At 45.5% G+C, this 27,287-nt stretch overlaps 1 protein-coding gene across 7 annotated transcripts in view; it reads left to right on the forward strand.

Annotated features, from left to right (window-relative positions):
• The first annotated feature begins 632 nt into the window (after positions 1 to 632).
• LOC123755933 (putative helicase mov-10-B.1) overlaps positions 633 to 27,287 on the forward strand; it is a 71,205-nt gene continuing 44,550 nt past the window's right edge. The window contains exons 1-3 of one of the 7 annotated variants that reach the window (XM_069300214.1): positions 661 to 702; positions 9,840 to 9,898; positions 26,826 to 26,904. In XM_069300214.1, the coding sequence (XP_069156315.1) occupies positions 26,901 to 26,904 (4 nt within the window). In that variant the 5' untranslated portion in view covers positions 661 to 702; positions 9,840 to 9,898; positions 26,826 to 26,900. The other 6 variants (XM_045738901.2, XM_045738897.2, XM_045738902.2 and 3 more) reach the window with 6 other exon arrangements.

Genomic DNA, 27,287 nt, shown 5'->3' on the forward strand with positions numbered 1-27,287 from the left:
AACTCTAGTGCCAGTAGTGGGTTTAGGAAACACTCTCAACGTTATATTATAAAGTTTGTTTAGCGTCTTGAGACCTTGAGTCATGACTGCAAGCAACACGCCTTCTCAAGGAGTTGTAAACATTCCTTACACCACCTAATTGATAAGAGTAAAGTAAAGTAAATTTTATTCAGGAAAGTACATACATAGTTGATTTACAACCATAATGTTGGATATATAGATAGAGCTAGTACATACAATACCTAAAGCCACTATTAAGCATAGCGTTTCGGGCAAGATTGAAGGTTGCTCTCGTAAATTTATATGACCATCTCATACTTACTATTTTTTTTAAGAAAAATATTATTGATTCTTAAATAATAATACTAATAATAATTCATTGTGTCGGGGGACAAGAAGCCAGAGTGTATTCACAAACGTATCTGCCCGAAACGCTGTGCATACTCGTGGCTTTACAAGAATGGGAACACATCATGCTATGTAGTCTGACAAACTCAATGTAACTTCTTGTATATACATATAAATAAATAAATATATATATACGTTAAACTTATACTGGATTTCACATGCTGGATTCATTAGGATTCAAGATTTGAGAGTAATCCGGATTAGACTGACGAACCCTCTCAGTGTGCGCACTTGGTAACCAACTGTGTTTTGATTGTTGGCTGGTGAAGGGTCGGGGTGCTGGTGTTGTTAGTGGTGAGTACTGGTGTTGGCAGGGGCTGAGTACTGGTGCTGGCAGGGGCTGAGTACTGGTTATGGCAGGGGCTGAGTACTGGTGTTGGCAGGGGCTGAGTACTGGTGTTGGCAGGGGCTGAGTACTGGTGTTGGCAGGGGCTCAGTACTGGTGCTGGCAGGGACTGAGTACTGTTGCTGGCAGGGGCTCAGTACTGGTGTTGGCAGGGGCTGAGTACTGGTGCTGGCAGGGGCTGAGTACTGGTGCTGGCAGGGGCTGAGTACTGGTGCTGGCAGGGGCTGAGTACTGGTGCTGGCAGGGGCTGAGTACTGGTGCTGGCAGGGGCTGAGTACTGGTGCTGGCAGGGGCTGAGTACGGGTGGTGGCAGGGGCTGAGTACTGGTGCTGGCAGGGGCTGAGTACTGGTGCTGGCAGGGGCTGAGTACTGGTGTTGGCAGGGGCTGAGTACTGGTGTTGGCAGGGGCTGAGTACTGGTGGTGGCAGGGGCTGAGTACTGGTGTTGGCAGGGGCTAAGTACTGGTGTTGGCAGGGGCTGAGTACTGGTGTTGGCAGGGGTTGAGTACTGGTGTTGGCAGGGGCTGAGTACTGGTACTGGCAGGGGCTGAATACTGGTGCTGGGAGGATCTGAGTACTGGTGCTGGCAGGGGCTGAGTACTGGTGCTGGCAGGGGCTGAGTACTGGTGCTGGCAGGGGCTGAGTACTGGTGCTGGCAGGGGCTGAGTACTGGTGTTGGCAGGGGCTGAGTACTGGTGTTGGCAGGGGCTGAGTACTGGTTATGGCAGGGGCTGAGTACTGGTGTTGGCAGGGGCTGAGTGCTGGTGTTGGCAGGGGCTGAGTACTGGTGTTGGCAGGGGCTGAGTACTGGTGTTGGCAAGGGCTGAGTACTGGTGTTGGCAGGGGTTGAGTACTGGTGTTGGCAGGGGTTGAGTACTGGTGTTGGCAGGGGCTGAGTACTGGTACTGGCAGGGGCTGAATACTGGTGCTGGGAGGATCTGAGTACTGGTGCTGGCAGGGGCTGAGTACTGGTGCTGGCAGGGGCTGAGTACTGGTGCTGGCAGGGGCTGAGTACTGGTGTTGGCAGGGGCTGAGTACTGGTGTTGGCAGGGGCTGAGTACTGGTGTTGGCAGGGGCTGAGTACTGTTGCTGGCAGGGGCTAAGTACTGGTGCTGGCAGGGGCTAAGTACTGGTGCTGGTAGGGACTGAGTACTGGTGCTGGCAGGGGCTGAGTACTGGTGCTGGCAGGGGCTGAGTACTGGTGCTGGCAGGGGCTAAGTACTGGTGTTGGCAGGGGCTGAGTATTGGTGCTGGTAGGGGCTGAGTACTGGTGTTGGCAGGGGTTGAGTACGGGTACTGGCAGGGGTTGAGTACTGGTGCTGGCAGGGAGTGAGTAATGGTGCTGGTAAGGGGCTGAGTACTTGTGTTGGCAGGGGGCTGAGTACTGGTGCTGGCTCGGGGCTGAGTACTGGTGTTGGCAGGGGCTGAGTACTGTTGTTGGCAGGGGCTGAGTACTGGTGCTGGCAGGGGCTGAGTACTGGTGCTGGCAGGGGGTGAGTACTGGTGCTGGCAGGGGCTGAGTACTGGTGCTGGCAGGGGCTGAGTACTGGTGCTGGCAGGGGCTGAGTACTGGTGCTGACAGGGGGCTGAGTACTGGTGCTGACAGGGGGCTGAGTACTGGTGCTGGCAGGGGCTGAGTACTGGTGTTGGCAGGGGTTGAGTACGGGTACTGGCAGGGGTTGAGTACTGGTGCTGGCAGGGAGTGAGTAATGGTGCTGGTAAGGGGCTGAGTACTTGTGTTGGCAGGGGGCTGAGTATTGGTGCTGGCTCGGGGCTGAGTACTGGTGTTGGCAGGGGCTGAGTACTGGTGTTGGCAGGGGCTGAGTACTGGTGTTGGCAAGGGCTGAGTACTGGTGTTGGCAGGGGTTGAGTACTGGTGTTGGCAGGGGTTGAGTACTGGTGTTGGCAGGGGCTGAGTACTGGTACTGGCAGGGGCTGAATACTGGTGCTGGGAGGATCTGAGTACTGGTGCTGGCAGGGGCTGAGTACTGGTGCTGGCAGGGGCTGAGTACTGGTGCTGGCAGGGGCTGAGTACTGGTGCTGGCAGGGGCTGAGTACTGGTGTTGGCAGGGGCTGAGTACTGGTGTTGGCAGGGGCTGAGTACTGTTGCTGGCAGGGGCTAAGTACTGGTGCTGGCAGGGGCTAAGTACTGGTGCTGGTAGGGACTGAGTACTGGTGCTGGCAGGGGCTGAGTACTGGTGCTGGCAGGGGCTGAGTACTGGTGCTGGCAGGGGCTAAGTACTGGTGCTGGCAGGGGCTAAGTAATGGTGTTGGCAGGGGCTGAGTATTGGTGCTGGTAGGGGCTGAGTACTGGTGCTGGCAAGGGTTGAGTACTGGTGCTGGCAGGGATTGAGTACTGGTGTTGGCAGGGGTTGAGTACTGGTGCTGGCAGGGGTTGAGTACTTGTGTTGGCAGGGGGCTGAGTACTGGTGCTGGCTCGGGGCTGAGTACTGGTGTTGGCAGGGGCTGAGTACTGTTGTTGGCAGGGGCTGAGTACTGGTGCTGGCAGGGGCTGAGTACTGGTGCTGGCAGGGGGTGAGTACTGGTGCTGGCAGGGGCTGAGTACTGGTGCTGGCAGGGGCTGAGTACTGGTGCTGACAGGGGGCTGAGTACTGGTGCTGACAGGGGGCTGAGTACTGGTGCTGGCAGGGGCTGAGTACTGGTGTTGGCAGGGGTTGAGTACGGGTACTGGCAGGGGTTGAGTACTGGTGCTGGCAGGGAGTGAGTAATGGTGCTGGTAAGGGGCTGAGTACTTGTGTTGGCAGGGGGCTGAGTATTGGTGCTGGCTCGGGGCTGAGTACTGGTGTTGGCAGGGGCTGAGTACTGGTGTTGGCAGGGGCTGAGTACTGGTGCTGGCAGGGGCTGAGTACTGGTGCTGGCAGGGGCTGAGTACTGGTGCTGGCAGGGGCTGAGTACTGGTGCTGGCAGGGGCTGAGTACTGGTGCTGACAGGGGGCTGAGTACTGGTGCTGACAGGGGGCTGAGTACTGGTGCTGGCAGGGGTTGAGTACTGGTGTTGGCAGGAGCTGAGTACTGGTGTTGGCAGGATGTGAGTACTGGTGTTGGCAGGGGCCGAGTACTGGTGCTGGCTGGGGCTGAGTAATGGTGCTGGCAGGGGGGTGAGTACTGGTGTTGGCAGGTGGTGAGTACTGGTTCTGGCAGGGGCTGAGTACTGGTGTTGGCAGGGGCTGAGTACTGGTGTTGGCAGGAACAGAGTACTGGTGTTGGCAGGGGCTGAGTACTGGTGTTGGCAGGGGCTGAGTACTGGTGTTGGCAGGAACTGAGTACTGGTGTTGGCAGGAACTGAGTACTGGTGCTGGTAGGGGCTGAGTACTGGTGTTGGCAGGGGGCTAAGTAATGGTGTTGGCAAGAGATGAGTACTGGTGTTGGCAGGATGAGTACTGGAGTTGGCAGGGGCCGAGTACTGGTGCTGGCTGGGAGCTGAGTTCTGGTGCTGGCAGGGGTTGAGTACTGGTGCTGGCAAGGGTTGAGTACTGGTGTTGGCAGGGGTTGAGTACTGGTGTTGGCAGGGGTTGAGTACTGGTGTTGGCAGGGGTTGAGTACTGGTGCTGGCAGGGGTTGAGTACTGGTGCTGGCAGGGGCTGAGTACTGGTGCTGGCAGGGGCTGAGTACTGGTGCTGGCAGGGGGCTGAGTACTGGTGCTGGCAGGGGCTGAGTACTGGTGCTGGCAGGGGCTGAGTACTGGTGCTGGCAGGGGCTGAGTACTGGTGCTGGCAGGGGCTGAGTACTGGTGCTGGCAGGGGCTGAGTACTGGTGCTGGCAGGGGCTGAGTACTGGTGCTGGCAGGGACTGAGTACTGGTGTTCCCGGAGGTGTCACCTATATGCTTCGTATTACTGGTGGGGGGAAGAATAGGGGAATAAACTGGCCCCCTCACGGTGGCCCAGGCTGTTTGGCTCTGCTGGTGGCCCAGGCTGTTTGGCTCTGCTGGTGGCCCAGGCTGTTTGGCTCTGCTGGTGGCCCCAGGCTGTTTGGCTCTGCTGGTGGCCCAGGCTGTTTGGCTCTGCTGGTGGCCCAGGCTGTTTGGCTCTGCTGGTGGCCCCAGGCTGTTTGGCTCTGCTGGTGGCCCAGGCTGTTTGGTTTAATGTCATTAACCCAAACATTAGCTGTTTATTTTAACGTCATTATATGGACCATTCTTTTCTGGTGAGTGGCAGATAGGTTCAAAATAACTTGTCAGTTACATTATTTCCAGAACAAATTGACACTCTTATCAGCAGAGAGCAAAGATATCCTTTACACAAGGTGTTCTATGTGCTGATAACATGTTATGACCATGTAGCAAATGGTTATCAGTAACAGGTACCTGGGCATGCACTTCCTAAAACCACAGCTAACTCCTCCGTGTTACTGTCGTGTTATTTTATCATAGGAAACTAATTACTGTAATACCATTATTCAAATGATTCCCAAGTATCATACAGTATTCACCATAAATTCAATTACCCAGCTACTCTATTATATTAAAGTATTCTATTAAAGGTAGGAGCAGCAGTCAGTCAAGCTAACCAAATCCTTGGAATAATCAAGTGTACATTTGGCTTGAAGGAAAAAAAGGTAGTGATTCAACAGTGTAAATCACCAAATGAGGTCTCCAAGCATGGAGACCTCATCTTCAGAAGGACATAGCTGCTCTGGAGAAAGTGCAACATCGGGCAACAAAAGTCATTCCAGAGCCAAATCATCTCTCGTATCAGGAACGGTTGAGAGTCACAGGCCTAACATCACTGCAAACCAGGCATGACAGGGCGGATCTCATTGAAACTTCTAAAATACTGAACAAGTTGGATGATGTTGATCCTGACAATTTCTTTAAAAGTTCAAATGTAACACAAACATGGAGTAATGGTTTCAAGCACAACAAACCTCAATGTAGGACTGAGAACAGGATATGTTTTTTCACCCCACAGGGTTATAAACCCATAGAACTTCCTACCCGATGAAGCCGCAAATGCCAAAACACTGTTGGGTTTTAAAATCCACATGGAAAAGATCATCATGGCAAATGTGTGTGTGGGGGGGGGGGCTTCAACAAACCGCCGGCTTCCTGTCCTCGTCGAGTTCACTAGTGCTAGTGGCCATGAGGTAAATCTATTGTTGCCCGAAACACATTGCGTAATAGTGGCTTTAGGCATTGTATGTACTAGCTCTATCTATATATCAATCCATTAATGTAACATCACTTGTATGTATGTACCTTACCTGAATAAACATATTCTGAATACTGTACTGGTTGTAGAAGTATCACACTGAATATTGTGCTGTGTATAGGGTCTCACTGAATACTGTGTTGGTATCACTGAATGATGTGTTGGTGTGGGTACTGTGTTAGATGTAAGGTATCATTGAATACTGTACTGGGTGACTGGGTGTAGGGTATCATTGAATAGTGTACTGGGTGTAGGGTATCAATGAATACTTTACCGGGTGACTGGGTATAATATATCATTGAATTCTGTACTGGGTGATTGGGTATAGTATACTGGGTTACTGGTCGTAAAGTATCATTGAATACTGTTGAATGCTGCCTAGTGTGTTGGGTGTGTGTGTGTGTGTATGGGAACAGGGGGTGGATGTGTGTGTGTGGGATGTGAGAGTAATAGAGCGAGAGGGAGTGGGAAAGGGGATGTGAAGGGATGCAAGGAAAGGATGGGGGGGTGTGGGGGGAGATCTAGGGGATTGTCCAACCCGTTCTCGCAAATTCGTAAAGTCAATATTGACTTATTAACTACGTGCATAGGTGATATACTAAACATAATAGATACCCTTAGAAAGATTCATAGAAAACACCGACCTTACCTAACCTTGTTAGTATCTTAAGATAAGCATCTTATTGCTTCGTAATTACAATTATTACTTAACCTATACCTATTATAGGTTAGGTAATAATTGTAATTACGAAGCTATAAGATGCTTATCTTAAGATACTAACAAGGTTAGGTAAGGTCGGTGTTTTCTATGAATCTTTTTAAGGGTATCTATTATGTTAAGTATGTCACCTATGCACATATTTAATAAGTCAATATTGACTTATTAAATTTGCGAGAACGGGTTGGATTGTCACACAGCCTGGGTGATACTGTGTCCACAACTGATTCACTTTGCGAGTTCCTTGCCTCTCGATTCTGTTTAGTTTAGCTAAGCAAATTTTGAATTATAGGAAAAATAGTAGTAGCTAAGATATGATAGCCCTGTACACTATGAAAAAAAACATATGAGAGAGACCAATTGCCAGTCAGCTACCGGCAAGCACAATTAGGTGCTTGAGACTGCATGTTCCCCCCCCTCAGTCGCGCCTGTTTCCTGGCACCTTTTGGCACTGCTGGCAACAATCAGTTGCCAGCAGCAGGTTATGAATTTGGCGTTGGCTTTTTGGTTTGTCAACCGCGGGAAGGTTTAATTATTCTGGCCACCACAATAGCTTTATTGACCGTAACGCTGCACGTAATAAATCCTCCCGTCCTAAGATTTCCCAATGTCGAGAAACTGCCGTACTAAAGTGCCCTTAACCTAACCTACCAGGACCACCTACGAACAGAAAACGGGAGTGTCCATTTTGCCAGCCGCTTCCATTATCTAGTACGACGATTTTTGGCCTTAAGTAGAGTACTGTATACGTCAAAACGCGACGTTCTATTAGGAGGACGGGTTGAATAAATAACATAATTTTTTGTATAAGTAAGAAAACTGCAGAAGGCCTATTGGCTTATACGAGGCAGCTCATATTTACTCAAACTCATTCATATATATGTCTAACCTACGCTTTATAAAAAAAACTAAAATAACTATTAGGTTATTGGATCCTCTGTCCCCCTAACGGATTATTTTATGTTTTATATTTAACAATGATTATTATAAGTATACACTAATGCCTCTCGATCAGTGTGTGAATGTCTTGTATCTCAGTAATATAGACAATGGTTATTAATGGAACTGTGTATATGTTCCCGCAAAGATATTTAGTTCGTTACTGTGCGCTTGGTCATTCCATAGCTCCTGCTGTAATGTACCGTACTTGTTACTGGGTGTTTGTTAGCGGCCAGCAGCGCTGCCTGGCGTACGACGACCACTGGTTAGGGTGCCTCCTGGTACGCTATAGGCCGGTATAGGCAGTCCCCCTTGAGGTTACCTTGACGTAGATCCAGATCCAGATCATAATGGTAAATAATGTTCAAGATTTTTAAGTGGAATTAAATAGCATAGTTTTTGTTTAGTAAGAGAAGTTACTGGGGAAGTCCCCACTGATGAGTCATGGCGGAAGAATAGTCTTTTGATAAGTGGTAACCTCGACAGTTTTCAGTGTAGGCGTCGGCACCCTATATTGTATTAGAAATAAAAGGGGGGAAAATCTAGAAAGATATAAATATATGAATATATAGCTGCATATATTGGATATACCCTTAAAACTTCTGAAGCAGAGTCGAATCGTCTGTTGGGTCAATATTGAGAGTACTGTACAATCCTTGGAGATTGATTGAAGAAGATTAAGCCACCCAAGAGGTGGCAAGAAGAGCCCGTAGATGGTAGATATTTAGAGTGAATGTGATCTTTGGTCGTGAAAGGATTGTTTCAACTCGCAAGTGAATCAGGTGGTTAGCCCGAAGGGTATCAGGTTTTCCTAGATAAACTAAAAAAATCCTTATAATTTCCTTTGTTCCAACATGCTTATAGTATTAGAACTGCCCAAACGTCTAGTGCATTATATCTACACACAAGTTTGTGTGATCACACTACTAATTGGGGAGCGAAAAACATTTTTACCAATTGCAGCAGTTTCGTGGAACGGAATTTGATTGAGTCTGCCCTAATTAGTCAGTGTTCAAATCTTCTCAGTGTTAGTACTGGTATGTACAAACGTGACCCATTTCTAAGTTGCAATATTGCACAACAGTTTAAGACAAAACTTTGATAGGGAAGGTTACAATGTGTCAATACAATATTATAATCAAATATGTATTTGTTCAATGAGGCTTTTTGTTTAATCTTTCACACTTATTCCCTGACCGCTTGTTACTTGTGACTGTTTTAAGCTAATCTATACCTGCTTCTGTGTAAATCTTTCCCTGGGGATGGGTGGTCAAGCCGTAGATGTTGGCCTCCCCCCCCCTCCCTCTGTTTTCTCAAGTTCAATGATATTTATTGAGACAATAAAATACATCTCAAAGGGATAGAGTAGCTTAGGCTATTTCAAACCCCCCCCCCCCCCCCATCCTCTACCTCAAGTCCCTCAAGGGGCGCACAATGTCTGTGAGTACAAATCACAATACAGTACAAGAATCCCATTTAACATTGCAGGTTAATATAGTAAGCACAGCATATAAGTGTTACACTCTCGGAACAAAATTCTTGTAGCTCCTAAGTATACTGTCTATCATACCATTATCACACATCCAAACAATTTGATGTGGTACACTACTTACTTCCTTATTTCTATAGTTATCACTAAGTTGACACACTAATACATAATGTTCTAAGGTGTGGGTACCCATAGACGTGCGGTACCTCCTGCATAATAGAATGATGATAGATGGAGTAACTGGTGTGAATTTCACTTTGCCTCAAGTCTCCGAAATTTAGTTGATGTTCCCGGAATATTACTGCCCTCAGGCTGCTCAAAAGCAGTCCAAGTTGGTAATCAATTCCCTCTCTACGAGCAAAAGTCTTGGCTAACTCATCAGTTCTATCATGCATTCGGAGACCAATATGGGAAGGAATCCACAGGAGACAAACTCTCAAGAAGTATATAAATTAGAATTTATCAGAAACTCAATGAATAAGCTGGCATTTTTACCATATTTGACTATTTCCTGTAATCCTGCTAATACACCTTGGAGTTCAGCTTGGTGTTTAAGAGACATTGTCAGTTAAGCGGCGTCCAATAATAGTATCTACAGTGCTGATGTCAGTGTACTCCCTAATCAAGACTCAACATCCTGCCTTTCCATCCCTAGCTACTGACTCGTCACAAAATACATGTGTAGTGTTTTCTGTAGGTAATTTTCTAATTATACAATCATATGTTGCCCTCAGCTGTCCTATCTCATACATACATTTTTTTCTTTTGTAGGGGAACAATTACTACATCTACGTTACAATCTTCCCATGGTGGTGTGAACTGTCTCTTAGGTAAGACAGGACATTCTGTAATAACGTTATACTTTATAACATTAGAACATAAGGTACTCATATATGCTCTTTTATTATACTTTAACATACATTGTTCATTACTTCCCACCTTTTAAACCGAGAGGATTAATTCATTAGCTCCCCCCCACCTCTCATTAATCTAATGGCAGAGGCTACATTTATCTATGAAATTCTATCTCCAATACTCTTCAGATTCAACTCCATCCTCATTATCTCAACCATAGCATTTCTTGGGCATCCTAAGATTATTCTCATGGCTTCATTTTGTACTTTCTCGAACTTGCCCATCCTACCTTTACCAAAACAAGAAATGACAGGTGCAGCATAATCAGTAAGAGATCTTACTGTACTCAAGTATATCATTCGTAGCACAGGGACTCCCACTCCCTTTCCACAGCATGCCAAGGCTTTCGGAGGTTGTGATCTCTTTCGACATTGACAACATTGTTCTGTTTTCTCTTAGTCTGGTGTTGACAACGGCCCTAACCAGCCGAAGCGTTCGCCTCTCTTCCCATTTACACACAGAAATCACAATAGCGTGATGCATGAAATGGACAAATCCACAAGGGCCGCGACGAGGGTTCGAACCTACGTCCGAGAGCATCCCAGACGCTGCCTTAAACGACTGCGCTACGATATGGTTAAAAGAATTGCAGCCAGTAGTTCTACTGCCCTTACTTGGACCCTGCAGGCTCTCCGAGAGAGAAACCAGGATTTTACGCAATTTCCCCATGCACTCGAGCTCTGTCAATAGGCCGCTCAACCGTAATAGACACTATCAATCCTAGTTGATAGTGGTAAGGATTGTAATGTTGCGTACCTTGACTTTAGTAAATCTTTTGATATAGTACCACATAAAAGTTTAATTAAAAAGATAGAAGCTCATGGTATTGGGGGTGCTGTATTAAGTTGGATTAGGGCATGGCTATACCAAAGGGAACAGAGAGTTGTATAAATGGGGTTAAGTCAGAGTGGGAAAATATTGTAAGTGGAGTGCCTCAAAGCTCTGTCCTGGGACCTCTGTTTATAATATATATAAATGATTTAGATTCAGGTTTGAGTAGCAACATTTGCAAATTTGCCAACGATACAAAAATCACTTCAAGTTAATCTAAATAAGGTTTTGAAATGGTCAAAAGATTGGCAGATGTAGTTTAATGCTAATAAATGTAAAGTTTTGAGGCTAGGTAATGATGATAGAGTTACAAGATACGAGCTAGATGGTGTTGAGATTGCGAAGTCGGATTGCGAAAGGGATCTTGGAGTTATGATTAGTAAGAATTTAAAACCAAAGGATCAATGCTTGAATAGGAAATGTATATGTTTATCTCTCAGAATGTTCGGTAATACGTTTATTGCTTGTGATGTGTGTCTATGTATGTATTAACACGATGTACTGAACGGGGTGAGAATAGCTGGAGCTACACACATCCATTTGTGTGTATTTTACCTCAATAAACTTATTTCAATTTCAATGCATGAATGTTCGTAATAAGGCAAATAGGACACTGGGATTTATTAATCGAAGCGTTAGTAACAAGACACCTGGTGTGGTTCTTCAACCATATCTTGCTCTGGTTAGGCCCCACTTAGATTATGCAGTTTAGTTTTGGTCGCCGTACTATAGAATGGATATAAATTCACTTGAACGACTCTAATGAACTTGCGGTATTTCCCTCTTCAATTTTCTTGGTGTTTTGTGCTCTGATTTTGTACGTTTCCGGTATGTTGTTACCATTTCTGCGGGGGGTGTGCTTTGCTCGGAGAGGCAGGCGAACTAGGTTGTCCCCCCTTGGGTATTCACTTATCGCCCTCAGGACCGGGGATGTAAGTGATTTGTCCCTCCTTGGAGGGACGGTGAGGCATACATTGCCAAACAAAAGGACATTATGCCACGCTTGAATGTTTTCCGGGGCATCATTGACCCTTTTCAGAAAATTACAGAGTTTGGCTGCTGCATTTGGACGGGCCGCTTTTGGGATGTACTCACCTAGTTGTGTTTGCGGGGGTTGAGCTCTGGCTCTTTGGTCCCGCCTCTCAACCGTCAATCAACAGGTGTACAGATTCCTGAGCCTATTGGGCTCTATCATATCTACACTTGAAACTGTGCATGGAGTCAGCCTCCACCACATCACTTACTAATGCATTCCATTTGTCAACCACTCTGACACTAAAAAAGTTTTTTCTAATATCTCTGTGGCTCATTTGGGCACTCAGTTTCCACCTGTGTCCCCTTGTGCGTGTTCCCCTTGTGTTAAATAGACTGTTTATCTACCCTATCAATTCCCTTCAGAATCTTGAATGTGGTGATCATGTCCCCCCTAACTCTTCTGTCTTCCAGCGAAGTGAGGTTTAATTCCCGTAGTCTCTCCTCGTAGCTCATACCTCTCAGCTCGGGTACTAGTCTGGTGGCAAACCTTTGAACCTTTTCCAGTTTAGTCTTATCCTTGACTAGATATGGACTCCATGCTGGGGCTGCATACTCCAGGATTGGCCTGACATATGTGGTATACAAAGTTCTGAATGATTCTTTACACAAGTTTCTGAATGCCGTTCGTATGTTGGCCAGCCTGGCATATGCCGCTGATGTTATCCGCTTGATATGTGCTGCAGGAGACAGGTCTGGCGTGGTTTCAACCCCCAAGTCTTTTTCCTTCTCTGACTCCTGAAGAATTTCCTCTCCCAGGTGATACCTTGTATCTGGCCTCCTGCTCCCTACACCTATCTTCATTACATTACATTTGGTTGGGTTAAACTCTAACAACCATTTGTTCGACCATTCCTTCAGCTTGTCTAGGTCTTCTTGAAGCCTCAAACAGTCCTCTTCTGTTTTAATCCTTCTCATAATTTTAGCATCGTCCGCAAACACTGAGAGAAATGAATCGATACCCTCTGGGAGATCATTTACATATATCAGAAACAAGATAGGACCGAGTACAGAGCCCTGTGGGACTCCACTGGTGACTTCACGCCAATCGGAGGTCTCACCCCTCACCGTAACTCTCTGCTTCCTATTGCTTAGATACTCCCTTATCCACTGGAGCACCTTACCAGCTACACCTGCCTGTCTCTCCAGCTTATGTACCAGCCTCTAATGCGGTACTGTGTCAAAGGCTTTCCGACAATCCAAGAAAATGCAGTCCGCCCAGCCCTCTCTTTCTTGCTTAATCCGTGTCACCTGATCGTAGAATTCTATCAAGCCAGTCAGGCAAGATTTACCCTCCCTGAACCCATGTTGGCGATTTGTCACGAAGTCCCTTCTCTCCAGATGTGTTACCAGGTTTTTTCTCACGATCTTCTCCATCACCTTGCATGGTATACAAGTCAAGGACACTGGCCTGTAGTTCAGTGCCTCTTGCCTGTCGCCCTTTGGATGTGTGGTAATGTTCTAGCAGACGTCGCTATGATCGCTTGGGTGAGGTTTTCAGATGAGATTAGATTAATGAGAGTCTCTTCCCTAACTGTTAATGGCAGCTGGCCATTGCTTCCCTTTGGAAGCTGGTGGGAACCACTGCATCTTTCCTCGTTGACGGTGTGAAAGCGGATGACACCACCGTTGGAGTTTATGGCGGTGTTTTTGTTGCATACTCGGCAAAAACATTTTTTTTAGTAGTAGTTGTTGGCACCTCAAGGCTTGTGGAGTCCTGCCCGACCGCTGGGACCCCTTCCATTTCAACTCGGTTGGGAGAGTTAAACTGTGCATTGTTCTATAGAGGGGGGCAAACACCCTGGGTCATGGCCAAGCAACTCCAACAACTGGGTGTGGAGGCAGCAACTGGGTGTGGAGGCATCAACTGGGTGTGGAGGCATCAACTGGGTGTGGAGGCATCAACTGGGTGTGGAGGCATCAACTGGGTGTGGAGGCATCAACTGGGTGTGGAGGCATCAACTGGGTGTGGAGGCATCAACTGGGTGTGGAGGCATCAACTGGGTGTGGAGGCATCAACTGGGTGTGGAGGCATCAACTGGGTGTGGAGGCATCAACTGGGTGTGGAGGCATCAACTGGGTGTGGAGGCATCAACTGGGTGTGTAGGCAGCAACTGGGTGTGGAGGCAGCAACTGGGTGTGGAGGCATCAACTGGGTGTGGAGCCTGCAACTGGGTGTGGAGCCAGCAACTTGGTGTGGAGGCAGCAACTTGGTGTGGAGCCAGCAACTGGGTGTGGAGGCCGGTGGGGCGAGGGTCAGCTCAGGTAGTGAGAGGGGGGATGGGGTCGGTTTGGGGGGAAGGCGTAGTATCGAGTGGGCTATACACATGACACACAATATACACACTATACATTCATATATATATGTACACCAGGGTATGTATGACACTGAGAATATGGGGTTGGACACTTTGTTATATGTATGACACTCTAAACTGGGGGTTGACACTTTGTGGTATGTATGGCACTGAGTATCGGAGTTGGCACTTTGAGATGTATATATCACTATGGCACTATGACACTATATAAACACGGTATGCACTTTATATGTCGGGGCCGCAAAGTATACACTAAACAAACAGAAATTGTTCGTTATCATTCACTGAGCCCGTGAGGGAGGCGGTGAGGTGTTGAGGGGAATTTGAAATACGGCCACTACCAGCCTCCTCCGCCTGACCGGTGAGCGGGTGTTCTTAGTGACGCCTTACTCTAAGGTTCACTTTCCCTCACGCGTCTCCCCCCCGCCCTTGCCCATCCCGCCCCGGCCGTTAAGGTGGTAGGCCTCCCTCACTGGCACTGTTGCTGGAGAGTTCAAGCTTGGGCAAGCCGGAGAAAATAGTAAAATACCGTTGACTGGGACGATGGAGGGACTTCAAACGCTGAAGATGTCTTCTAATGATGTTGACATATGTCCTGGCCGACGCCTCATCTGCTTGACCTCTGTTTTGTGATAAAGTATGAAGGTAGCCCGGAGCTCCTATCTATCTATCTATCTATCTATCTATCTATATATATATATATATATATATATATATATATATATATATATATATATACATATACATATATATATATATATATATATATATATATATATATATGTATATGTATATATATATATATATATATATATATATATATATATATATATATATATATATATATATATATATATATATAATATATATTTATTTTTTTTTTTTTTGAGATATATACAAGAGTTGTTACATTCTTGTACAGCCACTAGTACGCGTAGCGTTTCGGGCAGGTCCCTGGAATACGATCCCCTGCCGCGAAGAATCGTTTTTTCATCCAAGTACACATTTTACTGTTGAGTTAAACAGAGGCTACAGTTAAGGAATTGAGCCCAGTAAATCCTCCCCGGCCAGGATACGAACCCATGACATAGCGCTCGCGGAACGCCAGGCGAGTGTCTTACCACTACACCACGGAGACTGTAAAACATATATATATAGACATATATATATATATATATATATATATATATATATATATATATATATATATATATGTCGTACCTAATAGCCAGAACGCACTTCTCAGCCTACTATTCAAGGCCCGATTTGCCTAATAAGCCAAGTTTTCATGAATTAATGTTTTTTCGTCTACCTAACCTACCTAACCTAACCTAACCTAGCTTTTTTTGGCTACCTAACCTAACCTTACCTATAAATATAGGTTAGGTTAGGTTAGGTAGGGTTGGTTAGGTTCGGTCATATATCTACGTTAATTTTAACTCCAATAAAAAAAAATTGACCTCATACATAGAGAAAAGGGTTGCTTTATCATTTCATAAGAAAAAAATTATAGTAAATATATTAATTCAGGAAAACTTGGCTTATTAGGCAAATCGGGCCTTGAATAGTAGGCTGAGAAGTGAGTTCTGGCTACTAGGTACGACATATATATATATATATATATATATATATGGTAGCTTACCACTTAATGGTAAGCTTGGGCATAGAGATTTCATGTTATTTGTGTTGCTCGCGTGGCCTCACAAAGTGAGGTGATTCGATGAAATATCTATGCCCAAGCTTACCACCAAGTGCTGTCGGGATGTTGGGGAAATAGCTTCGGCTACCAATATCTTTTGAACAGTCATGGTGGTCGAGTGGTTAAACCAGGTACGCCATAGTGCTCCTGGCTGTCTGGGTTCGAATCCTTCAGAGGTGTAAAGTTCCATCCCCACGACCTCACGGTCAGGGTTAAATCCTTGACCGTCCAAGTGGTTGGGCACCCTTGTTTTCCTCAGTACTATCCCAGATCCTTATCTTCATCCCTTCCATGTGCTATATAGTGTAATAGTTTAGCACTTTCTCCTGATAATTACCTTACCTCCCTCTGGCACCCTGTCTCCAGCCTACACGTTGTCCCCTCTCTACGGGGGGGGGGGGGGTAGAGGGTGCAACGTGTGGGTTGTCTATCCCCTCCCTGTCTTATCACCCCCCCCCCCGCTCCCTATCTTTCATCCCCACCCTGTGCTCCCTGTCTTTCACCCCCCCGTCCTGTGTCTCACCCCCCCCCCCCCCCGTACTCCATCTCTCCCCCGACTTCCTACCTCTTAATCAACCCCTCTACCCTCCCCTCCTCACCACAGCCCTCCCAGGCCCTCCTTTCACACAACCTCCTCTTTCCCAGGGGAACCAACTCCCAGCCTTGCATCATACTTCAGCTTCATTACAAAAAATAAATGCCAAAATATATTGTGCCCCAGTGAGGGTATTATTAATCTCCAACAAACCAACCTAGTATTATATCTCATTAAAGAAAAAAATGCTCTTTCCCGGAGCAAATTTAAATTGTTGTTAATGTAATCACTATTTTATCTGTGTTTTAAAGTTGGTGACAACGTCACTAAACACGTGACCATTTCTTCCGGGAAATTTAGGACGTATGTTGTCGATGTGGAATTTCTTGCTATAATGTTTAAGTGGATCTAATATAGTATGATGGTAGTAAGTGAAACTACGTACGTACAGCCATGTTAGCACTGCAAATGGAAATATGTGTAGAATGTGTATGCTGTACAGTATATGTAGTCTGTGTAGATGCGGTACGAGATGTTTTGCGGTGTGGTGTGGAGATATACTCACCTAGTTGTGCTTGCGGGGGGGGGGGGGGCGCTCCTGTGCCAGGTAAGTCCACAACGGGCTCACCATAGCCCGTGCTACTTGGAACTTTTTGGTTCAGAGTAGCTGAATCTAAAATAACAACAGCAGCTTGCGGGGGTTGAGCTTTGGCTCTTTGGTCCCGCCTCTCAACCGTCAATCAACTGGTGTACAGATTCCTGAGCCTACTGGGCTCTATCATATCTACATTTGAAACTGTATATGGAGTCAACCTCCACCACATCACTTCCTAGTGCATTCCAATTACTAACTACTCTGACACTGAAAAAGTTCTTTCTAATGTTTCTGTGGCTCATTTGGAGATATGTAGAGTGCTTCAAGTAAGTTTATTGAGAAAATAAAGTGCATCTGAAAAAGATAGAGTAGCTTAGGCTATAGATTGATTGATGAAGATTAAGCCACCCAAAAGGTGGCACGGGCATGAATAGCCCGTAAGTGGTGGCCCTTTTGAGCCATTACCAGTATCAAGAGCTGATACTGGAGATCTGTGGAGGTGCGACTGCACCCTGCGTGACGGGAGATGTCTCCCGTGTTAGGCTATATCTACCCTCGTCTATATAAGGTCCCTTAAGGGGCTCACAAAACCATACAGTACACAATTATTAATCATATTCCATCTTTCACATTCCAATGGTAATCACATGACACACTGTGAGATCTCTTATTGATTGTGCTGCCCCGGTCATGTCTTGTTTAGGTAAAGGCAAACTAAACAATAGATTAAGGCAGTTTTTTTTTTTTTTTTTTTTTATTTTCTACCACAGACGTGGCCACACATTTACAATGCTAACCAGCATATATACATTTTCTTCTGTCCTCCATGGACAGGGTTAGAGAAATGTTAAACATAGAGTTCAGGGGTTTATTGAACACTCAACCACAGAAGGTGATTCGGTGCTTTTAAAATGCTAAGCTAACCTACATACGTAAATACATAGATACACAGATTTACGTATGCCCTACATAAAGTGTTTGATGTGTCTTTTACATAGTGTCATTAATGTACATTCACAAAGGTGAAATGTAATTCTGATCAGCTTTCATATATACTTTATACCCATACATATACATACATATACACACACATGCATTCACATACATCTGTCTCATTTACTCTGACAGGGTGAGATAGCTGATAAAGAAACTAGTATGCAATTAAGCACTTAATCACTGAAGGTGATGAAGGTGTTTTTACAAGCTCAGGTTATATAGCTACATAAGGCAGTGTCTGGGATGCTCCCAGACGCAGGTTCGAATCCTCGTCACTGCCCTTGTGGATTTGTTCATTTGATGCATCACGTTAGTGTGATCTCTGTGTGTGATGATGTAAGGGCGAAGAGGGAGAACGGCCTATTGACATAGCGCAGGTGCAGGGGGGGGGGTGTAAAAGCCTGGTTTGTGCCTCGGAGAGGCTACGGGATCCAGTAAGTTCAGTAGAACTTCGGTTTCAACCCTTTTACCCTGTCGTAGCTCAGTCGATTAAGGCAGTGTCTGGGATGCTCCCAGACGCAGGTTCGAATCCTCGTCACTACCCTTGTGGATTTGTTCAGACTAAACAAGTTGAAGGTAAGAAAAATAATAATCCCAGATTATTCTCATGACCCAAGAAATATTATTACTGAAATAATGATGATAGGATTGAACTTACAGAATTTCAGAGATAAATAATACTTTGGCTATTAGATTAATGAGAGGCGAGGGAGTTAATGAATTAATCTTCTCACTTCGAAAGGTGGGAAGAAATGAATAATGCATGTGAAAGCATAATAAGATCCTTATGTACTAATGTTACAAAGCATAATGTCATTCAAGAATATATTTCATTGCCAAACCAACATTGGTATTGCCAAATGCCAGTAAAATGAAACATTGCCGTTTCATTGCCAATGAAACAATTAACACCAACATGGGAGGAATACAAAGTAGATGCAGTAGTTTTTCCTTCTATGTTCCCGGACTGAACATTGCTGCGATTTGCCAATTCATTGATAATTAAAATCGTCTTGTCCACACACTCCCCACATTTTAAGTGACTGAGAAGCAATATCGCCTTAGTCAGAGACTCGCAATATTTTGAAATTTCTTCTTGCTCACCACTTGTACGCTCCCTACTGCCATCAAAGGTAACTCTATTCTAAACAACGTCTTCCAATTCTATTTTTCTAACCATTTTTCCTGAGCTTCTCCGTCAACATTTTCCACCACACGGGCTTGAACACAGCCATCATTAGTGGATAGTTCATTTTCCTGAGGCTCTTCCATCCGCGATACGCCATCCTCTTACTTTCTTCCCCCCCCCCCCCCTCCGTTTCATTCCCTACTTCACTCGCCACTACACTCCAGCTGATTGCCATTGCTAATTTTTTGAGAGCTTCAATTCTCTTGTCCAACTTGTTTAGGTGTTCCAAGATCTTTGTACCGACCTCGAGTCCACGACGCTGCCCTGAACCTCATCACCACGAGGGTACACTTTTTCGGCTTCGTTTCTTACTGCCACTAGGCTAGCCTTAGTCGTCGCCGTGCCTTCCTCCTAAAAGTTGATCACAGAGGCAATTGCTGTCTATGCACTGTTTCTTCCTTGATCCTGCTGTACGATCTTGTCTTCCTTCAAGTTCAATTCAAGTTCAAGTATGTTTATTGAGATAAGCAATAAATACATTTCAAAGGGATTGAGTAGCTTAGGCTATTTCAACCCCCCTGTACTTCAAGTCCCTCAAGGGGCGCACAAATTCAGTGAGTACAAATAGACAAATAACATTACAAGAATCCCATTTAACATTGCAGGTTAATATAGTAAGTACAGCATATAATTGTTACACTCTCGGGGCAAAATTCTTGTAGCTCCTAAGTATACTGTCTATTATACCATTATTACACATCCAAACAATTTGATGTGGTACACTATTTATTTCCTTATTTCTATAGTTATCAATAAGTTGACACTAATACATAATGTTCTAAGGTGTGGGCGTATGGCATACTACATAATTTACACACCTTATCTTTTTCACTGACATCAACACCGTATTGCCAGATATATTTGTAGCCTAATCTTAATCTCATGTAAATTGAATCCTTCCAAGTAGACTTTCCTTTACCATAAGTGAAGGACGAATTTGTATTTATTATTGAATAATTCTTAAGTGTTTTACTACTGTCCACCATTGCCATTCTCTTTATCATTTCTTCACCCTCCTGGATCATCTTGATTCTTGTTTTTATTTGTTTCAAGGTTAACTGACATACAACATCAACAAGAGTTTTTTCAGTGGCTCTCTTCGCTATGTCATCAACTACCTCATTCAACAGTATTCCCACATGTGAAGGGATCCACATGAATCTTACTTTATACCCAGTTTTTTCTAGTCTCTTAACATTCTCTCTACACTCTATCACAATATTCTGGTATACTGGGCGTCTGCTATTTAAAGACTCTAACGCTCCTCTGCTGTCAATAAAGAAGCAAGCATTTTTACCACATTTGACTACTTCCTGTAATCCTGCTAATACTCCTTGGAGTTCAGCCTGCGTTGAAGAGACATTGTCAGTTAAGCGGCGTCCAATAACAGTATCTACAGTGTCGATGTCAGTGTACTCCCTGATCAAGACTCCACATCCTGCCTTCCCATCCCTAGCTACTGACCCATCACAATATACATGTAGAGTGTTTTCTGTAGGTAGTTTTCTAATTATACAATCATATGTTGCCCTCAGCTCTCCTATTTCATACATACTTTTTTTCTTATGCAAGGGAGTAATTACTACATCTACATTACAATCCTCCCATGGTGGTGTAAATTTTCTCTTGGGCACAGCAACACACTCTGTAATAACATTATACTTTATAACATTATAACATAATTTATTCATATATACTCTCTTCTTCATCATACACTGTTCACTACTAACCACCTTTTGAACCGAGAGGATTAAATCATTAGCTCCCCCACCTCTCATTAATCTAATGGCAGAGGCTACATTTATCTCTGAAATTCTATCCCCAATACTCTGCAAATTCAACTCCATCCTCATTATCTCAATCATAGCATTTCTTGGGCATCCTAAGATAATTCTCATGGCTTTATTTTGTACCTTCTCCAACTTGCCCATCCTACCTTTACCAAAACAAGAAATGACAGGTGCAGCATAATCAATAAGAGATCTTACAGTACTCAAGTATATCATTCGTAGCGCAGGGACTCCCACTCCCTTTCCACAGCACGCCAAGGCCTTCAGAGGTTGTAACCTCTTCCGACACCATTTGGTCACCACTTGGTCCGGGAGACATCTCCCGTCACGCAGGGTGCAGTTGCGCCTCCACAGATCTCCAGTATCATCTTTTGATACTGGTAATGGCTCGAAAGGGCCACCACTTACGGGCTATTCATGCCCGTGCCACCTCTTGGGTGGCTTAATCTTCATCAATCATCAATCTACTCATCTACGGGAGACATTTCCCGTCACGCAGGGTGCAGTCGCACCTCCACAGATGTCCAGTATCAGCTCTTGATACTGGTGATGGCTCAAAAGGGCCACCACTTACGGGCTATTCATGCCCGTGCCACCTTTTGGGTGGCTTCATCTTCATTTTAACACATTCTCATGGGAGACATCTCCCGTCACGCAGGGTGCAGTCGCACCTCCACAGATGTCCAGTATCATCTATTGATACTGGTGATGGCTCAAAAGGGCCACCTCTTACGGGCTATTCATGCCCGAGCCACCTTTTGGGTGGCTTCATCTTCATCTTCTGTTTAAAACACGGTAGGCATCTCCCGTCACGTTGGGTGCAGTCGCACCTCCACAGATCTCCAGTATCATCTATTGATACTGGTGATGGCTCAAAAGGGCCACCACTTACCAATTCATGCCCGTGCCACCTTTTGGGTGGCTTCATCTTCATCTTAACACATTTACAAGGGAGACATCTCCCATCATGCAGGGTGCATTCGCACCTCCACAGATCTCCAGTATCAGCTCTTGATACTGGGAATGGCTTAAAACCACTTACGGGCTATTCATGCCCGTGCCACCTTTTGGGGGCTTAATCTTCATCAATCTTCATCAATCTCTTCCGACATTGACCCAACAGTCTGTTCAACTCAGCTTCCAAACTCTCATGGGTATATCCAACATATATGCCTAAATATTTATATATATTAACTCTCTATATTTTTACCGTTTATTTTCAATACAATGGGGCTCCGACTTCTACATTCAAACTTAGTTTTGTTTTCATTAACCACCAGTCCCATATGGTGACACAGGTTTCCGAAATTGTCCAACACTGCTTGAACCTTTGAAATATCTTTGCCCTGAAACAAAATATCATCGGCATATATGATTGGAGTTACCCCATTTGAGTATCTCTCAGATGCTATCTTATTCATTAGTACATTAAACAGGGTGGGACTCAACACTCCTCCCTGAGCTGTGCCGAGTTCAAAAGACCTCACACCTGACATACAACCTTGATACCACACCTGAGCCTTCCTTTCGTAAAGATAATCCCCTATCCAGCGCAATAATTTCCCTTTAACACCAAGACCAGCTAATTCATATAAAATAACCTCTTTGTTGGCTTTATCAAAAGCTCCTTGTAAATCAATGAAAATTCTATAATAATCATTTTCATTAGCTAGACATTTAATAATACAATCAGAGGTACTTTTTCCTTTGAACCCGAACAAATTACTAGATTATTATTATCTTGGAATATTATCTTGTCTTCCTTCAGAGCCTCGTTATGCAGGGCCGGTGAACCTTAAATATATATAATTTATTTATTTATTATTTTATACATTTACTCCATAAATAATGGTTCATATTCACTCACCAGTTTATGATGAAAAGTTAGTGGATATGTCGAAGGAAATAACAGCCGCTTCCTTCCATTAATCCGCGTCTCTAGCTGTATGTGGTCATGGTATACATGGTCCTGTTGCATTCTTCCGGTGAAATTTTCCTGCTGAGTTTGTATAGAACTTTGTAACCCAGGTCCCGTCTGTCGTCGATCACTACACTTCTTGGGGTCGTTCATCACTATCAGTATCACTTAACTCTGCCCACGGGTTCTTGCACCATACTTCAGCTCGCCAGTACTACAAAAAAAAATGCCAAAATATTGTGCCCCAGTGAGGGTATTGTTAATCTCCAGCAAACAAACCAAGTATTATACCTCATTAAATACTAGTATTTTAATACAACAACCTAGTATTATACCTCATTGCTTTTTCCCAAAGCAAATTCGAATTGTTGCTAAGTAATCACTATTTTATCTGTTTTAATGTTGGTGACAACGTCACTAAACACGTGACCATTTCTTCCGGGAATTTTAGAACGTATCTTGTCGATGTGGAATTTCCTGCTATGATGTTTAAGTGGATCTAATATAGTATGATGGTAGTAAGTGAAACTATCTCCGTACAGCCATGTTAGCACTGCAAATGTGTGTGTGTAATGGGTATACGGTATATGTAGTGTGTGTGTATGTAGATGCGGTACGAGATGTTTTCCTGTGAGTGTTGTAGAGATACGTGCGGCGGCGTGCGGGTGTAGCAGCGACCATACGTGTCCCGGCCGTGTCCGGGGGTCTGTGACAGGTACACTTGTGGCTACAAGTACACGCTCCCAGCACTAGTTGCTCCCACTGCTACAAGATACACGGTACTGAAGACAGGTAGGCTCCGGGCACCTTCTCCATACATCATTACATTGCGGTACGGTGTTCAGTGTCGGAATAATGAACAAATACAATGTGTGTGTGAAGGAGAAACGGCAAACACTGTTCACTGGACAATAAGTTTTGTAATCTATATATCAGTCAGTTTGGAGGTTGGAGGCGGGCCGTAGCTGAGCCCTGGCAAGCTCAACTACACTAGTTATACATGGCTTGTCGCGCGCCAGTGGTACGCGTAATGTACACTTATTGTCACAAGTTGGTGTTGTGTTACAAGGTTGTGGGGTGCTGTGCTGTTGTGTTACAAGACCGTGGGGTGCTGTGCTGTTGTGTTACAAGGCCGTGGTGTGCTGTGGTGTTGTGTTACAAGACCGTGGGGTGCTGTGGTGTTGTGTTACAAGACCGTGGGGTGCTGTGCTGTTGTGTTACAAGGCCGTGGGGTGCTGTGCTGTTGTGTTACAAGACCGTGGGGTGCTGTGCTGTTGTGTTACAAGGCCGTGGGGTGCTGTGCTCTTGTGTTACAAGACCGTGGGGTGCTGTGCTGTTGTGTTACAAGACCGTGGGATGCTGTGCTGTTGTGTTACAAGGTTGTTGGGTGCTGTGTTGTTGTGTTACAAGACCGTGGGATGCTGTGCTCTTGTGTTACAAGGCCGTGGGGTGCTGTGCTCTTGTGTTACAAGGCCGTGGGGTGCTGTGCTCTTGTGTTACAAGGCCGTGGGGTGCTGTGCTCTTGTGTTACAAGGCCGTGGGGTGCTGTGCTCTTGTGTTACAAGGCCGTGGGGTGCTGTGCTCTTGTGTTACAAGGCCGTGGGGTGCTGTGCTCTTGTGTTACAAGGCCGTGGGGTGCTGTGCTCTTGTGTTACAAGGCCGTGGGGTGCTGTGCTCTTGTGTTACAAGGCCGTGGGGTGCTGTGCTCTTGTGTTACAAGGCCGTGGGGTGCTGTGCTCTTGTGTTACAAGGCCGTGGGGTGCTGTGCTCTTGTGTTACAAGGCCGTGGGGTGCTGTGCTCTTGTGTTACAAGGCCGTGGGGTGCTGTGCTCTTGTGTTACAAGGCCGTGGGGTGCTGTGCTCTTGTGTTACAAGGCCGTGGGGTGCTGTGCTCTTGTGTTACAAGGCCGTGGGGTGCTGTGCTCTTGTGTTACAAGGCCGTGGGGTGCTGTGCTCTTGTGTTACAAGGTTGTTGGGTGCTGTGGTGTTGTGTTACAAGGTTGGGTGCTGTGGTGTTGTGTTACAAGGCCGTGGGGTGCTGTGGTGTTGTGTTACAAGGCCGTGGGGTGCTGTGCTGTTGTGTTACAAGGCCGTGGTGTGCTGTGCTGTTGTGTTACAAGACCGTGGGGTGCTGTGCTGTTGTGTTACAAGACCGTGGGGTGCTGTGCTGCTGTGTTACAAGACCGTGGTGTGCTGTGGTGTTGTGTTACAAGACCGTGGGGTGCTGTGCTGTTGTGTTACAAGGCCGTGGTGTGCTGTGCTGTTGTGTTACAAGACCGTGGGGTGCTGTGCTGTTGTGTTACAAGACCGTGGGATGCTGTGCTGTTGTGTTACAAGGCCGTGGGGTGCTGTGCTGCTGTGTTACAAGACCGTGGGGTGCTGTGCTGTTGTGTTACAAGACCGTGGGGTGCTGTGCTGCTGTGTTACAAGGCCGTGGGAGGCTGTGCTGTTGTGTTACAAGACCGTGGGGTGCTGTGCTGCTGTGTTACAAGACCGTGGGGTGCTGTGCTGCTGTGTTACAAGGCCGTGGGAGGCTGTGCTGTTGTGTTACAAGGTTGTGGGGTGCTGTGCTGTTGTGTTACAAGACCGTGGGGTGCTGTGCTGTTGTGTTACAAGACCGTGGGGTGCTGTGCTGCTGTGTTACAAGGCCGTGGGGTGCTGTGCTGCTGTGTTACAAGGCCGTGGGGTGCTGTGCTGCTGTGTTACAAGGCCGTGGGGTGCTGTGCTGCTGTGTTACAAGGCCGTGGGGTGCTGTGCTGCTGTGTTACAAGGCCGTGGGGTGCTGTGCTGTTGTGTTACAAGACCGTGAGGTGCTGTGCTGCTGTGTTACAAGGCCGTGGGAGGCTGTGCTGTTGTGTTACAAGACCGTGGGGTGCTGTGCTGTTGTGTTACAAGGCCGTGGGGTGCTGTGCTGCTGTGTTACAAGGCCGTGGGAGGCTGTGCTGCTGTGTTACAAGGCCGTGGGGTGCTGTGCTGTTGTGTTACAAGGCCGTGGGGTGCTGTGCTGCTGTGTTACAAGGCCGTGGGGTGCTGTGCTGCTGTGTTACAAGGCCGTGGGGGGTGTTGTGATGTACAGTATTACAAGGCCATTGGGTGTTGTGCTATTGTGTTTAAGGCTATGGGGTTTCTGTGCTATTGTGTTACAGGGCTAAGGGCTTGCTATGCTATTGTAGTACAAGGCAATAGCACAGGGTTATCGTGTAACAAGTCTGTGAGGAGTTGTGCTATTGTGTTACAAGGCCTTAAAGGGCTGTGCTATCATTACAAGGCCTTAAGGGGCTGTGCTATCATTACAAGGCCTTAAGGGGCTGTGCTATCATTACAAGGCCATGAGGAGTTGTGCTGTTGTGTACTATTTACTTGTACTGTTGTGTACTATTTGGTTTCAAGCCTGTGGGGTACTACTAATAAATAAAATAATACATGTTTATTCAGGTAAAAGTACATACATACAAGATGAGTTACAAACAGAATTGTAGATTTCTAGATAGAGCTAGTACATACCACTAAAGCCACTAATATGCACAGCATTTTGGACAAGATACTATTTGGTTACAAACCTGTGGAACACAACTACAGCATTTGGTTACAAGCCTGTGGGACACATCTGCAACATTTGGTTACAAGCCTGTGGGACACATCTGCAACATTTGGTTACAAGCCTGTGGGACACATCTGCAACATTTGGTTACAAGCCTGTGGGACACAACTGCAATATTTGGTTACAAGCCTGTGGGACATAATTACAGCATTTGGTTACAAGCCTGTGGGACACTACTATATCATTTGGTTTCAAGCATTTGTGGTGCTGTACTCTTTGGTAACATGCCTGTGCTGTACAATGTGGTTACAGGCTTGTATCTTGCAGCTAGCTTATATGATATGGTAGTTATAAAAAGGGAAATGTAAAAATCCTCACTGACTCCTTTTTCATTTCAGAAAGTTTTAAATTCCTGTAACTGGATGAAGTTGATGGTTTGAGTTGACTACTGTGATTCACACAACTAACAAATAATGGGTGAGTTGAGTCAACTTTTGTTTCAGAGTTTAGTGTTTGTTTGTGAAGTTTAAATATCAAATTAAGAATAAGAAATGTTTGGTTCTTAGGAGAGCTTACATAAATCTGAATTGAGAATGCTCGCCTCAAAGCCTGTCATTGTCTGCTATTAATGTTTAATTAACACAGGTGTCGGTTCCTGTTAGTTTGTCTGCTTATTTTCCAGCCTTTAAGACACATCTTTTATGGACAAGGAAAATATTTGTTCTGTAATAAAAAATCTATTACAAATAGTGTACTGTACTTAACTTTAAATTCTTTCTGAATTTCAAGTTTTCTCCATTTCTTCATATCACCGTGGACCGACTAAAACTATTAGAATATTTTTCAGATGTTTGAAATAA

This window comes from Procambarus clarkii, chromosome 43, assembly GCF_040958095.1.
Source record: "Procambarus clarkii isolate CNS0578487 chromosome 43, FALCON_Pclarkii_2.0, whole genome shotgun sequence".
Taxonomy (NCBI): domain Eukaryota; kingdom Metazoa; phylum Arthropoda; class Malacostraca; order Decapoda; family Cambaridae; genus Procambarus; species Procambarus clarkii.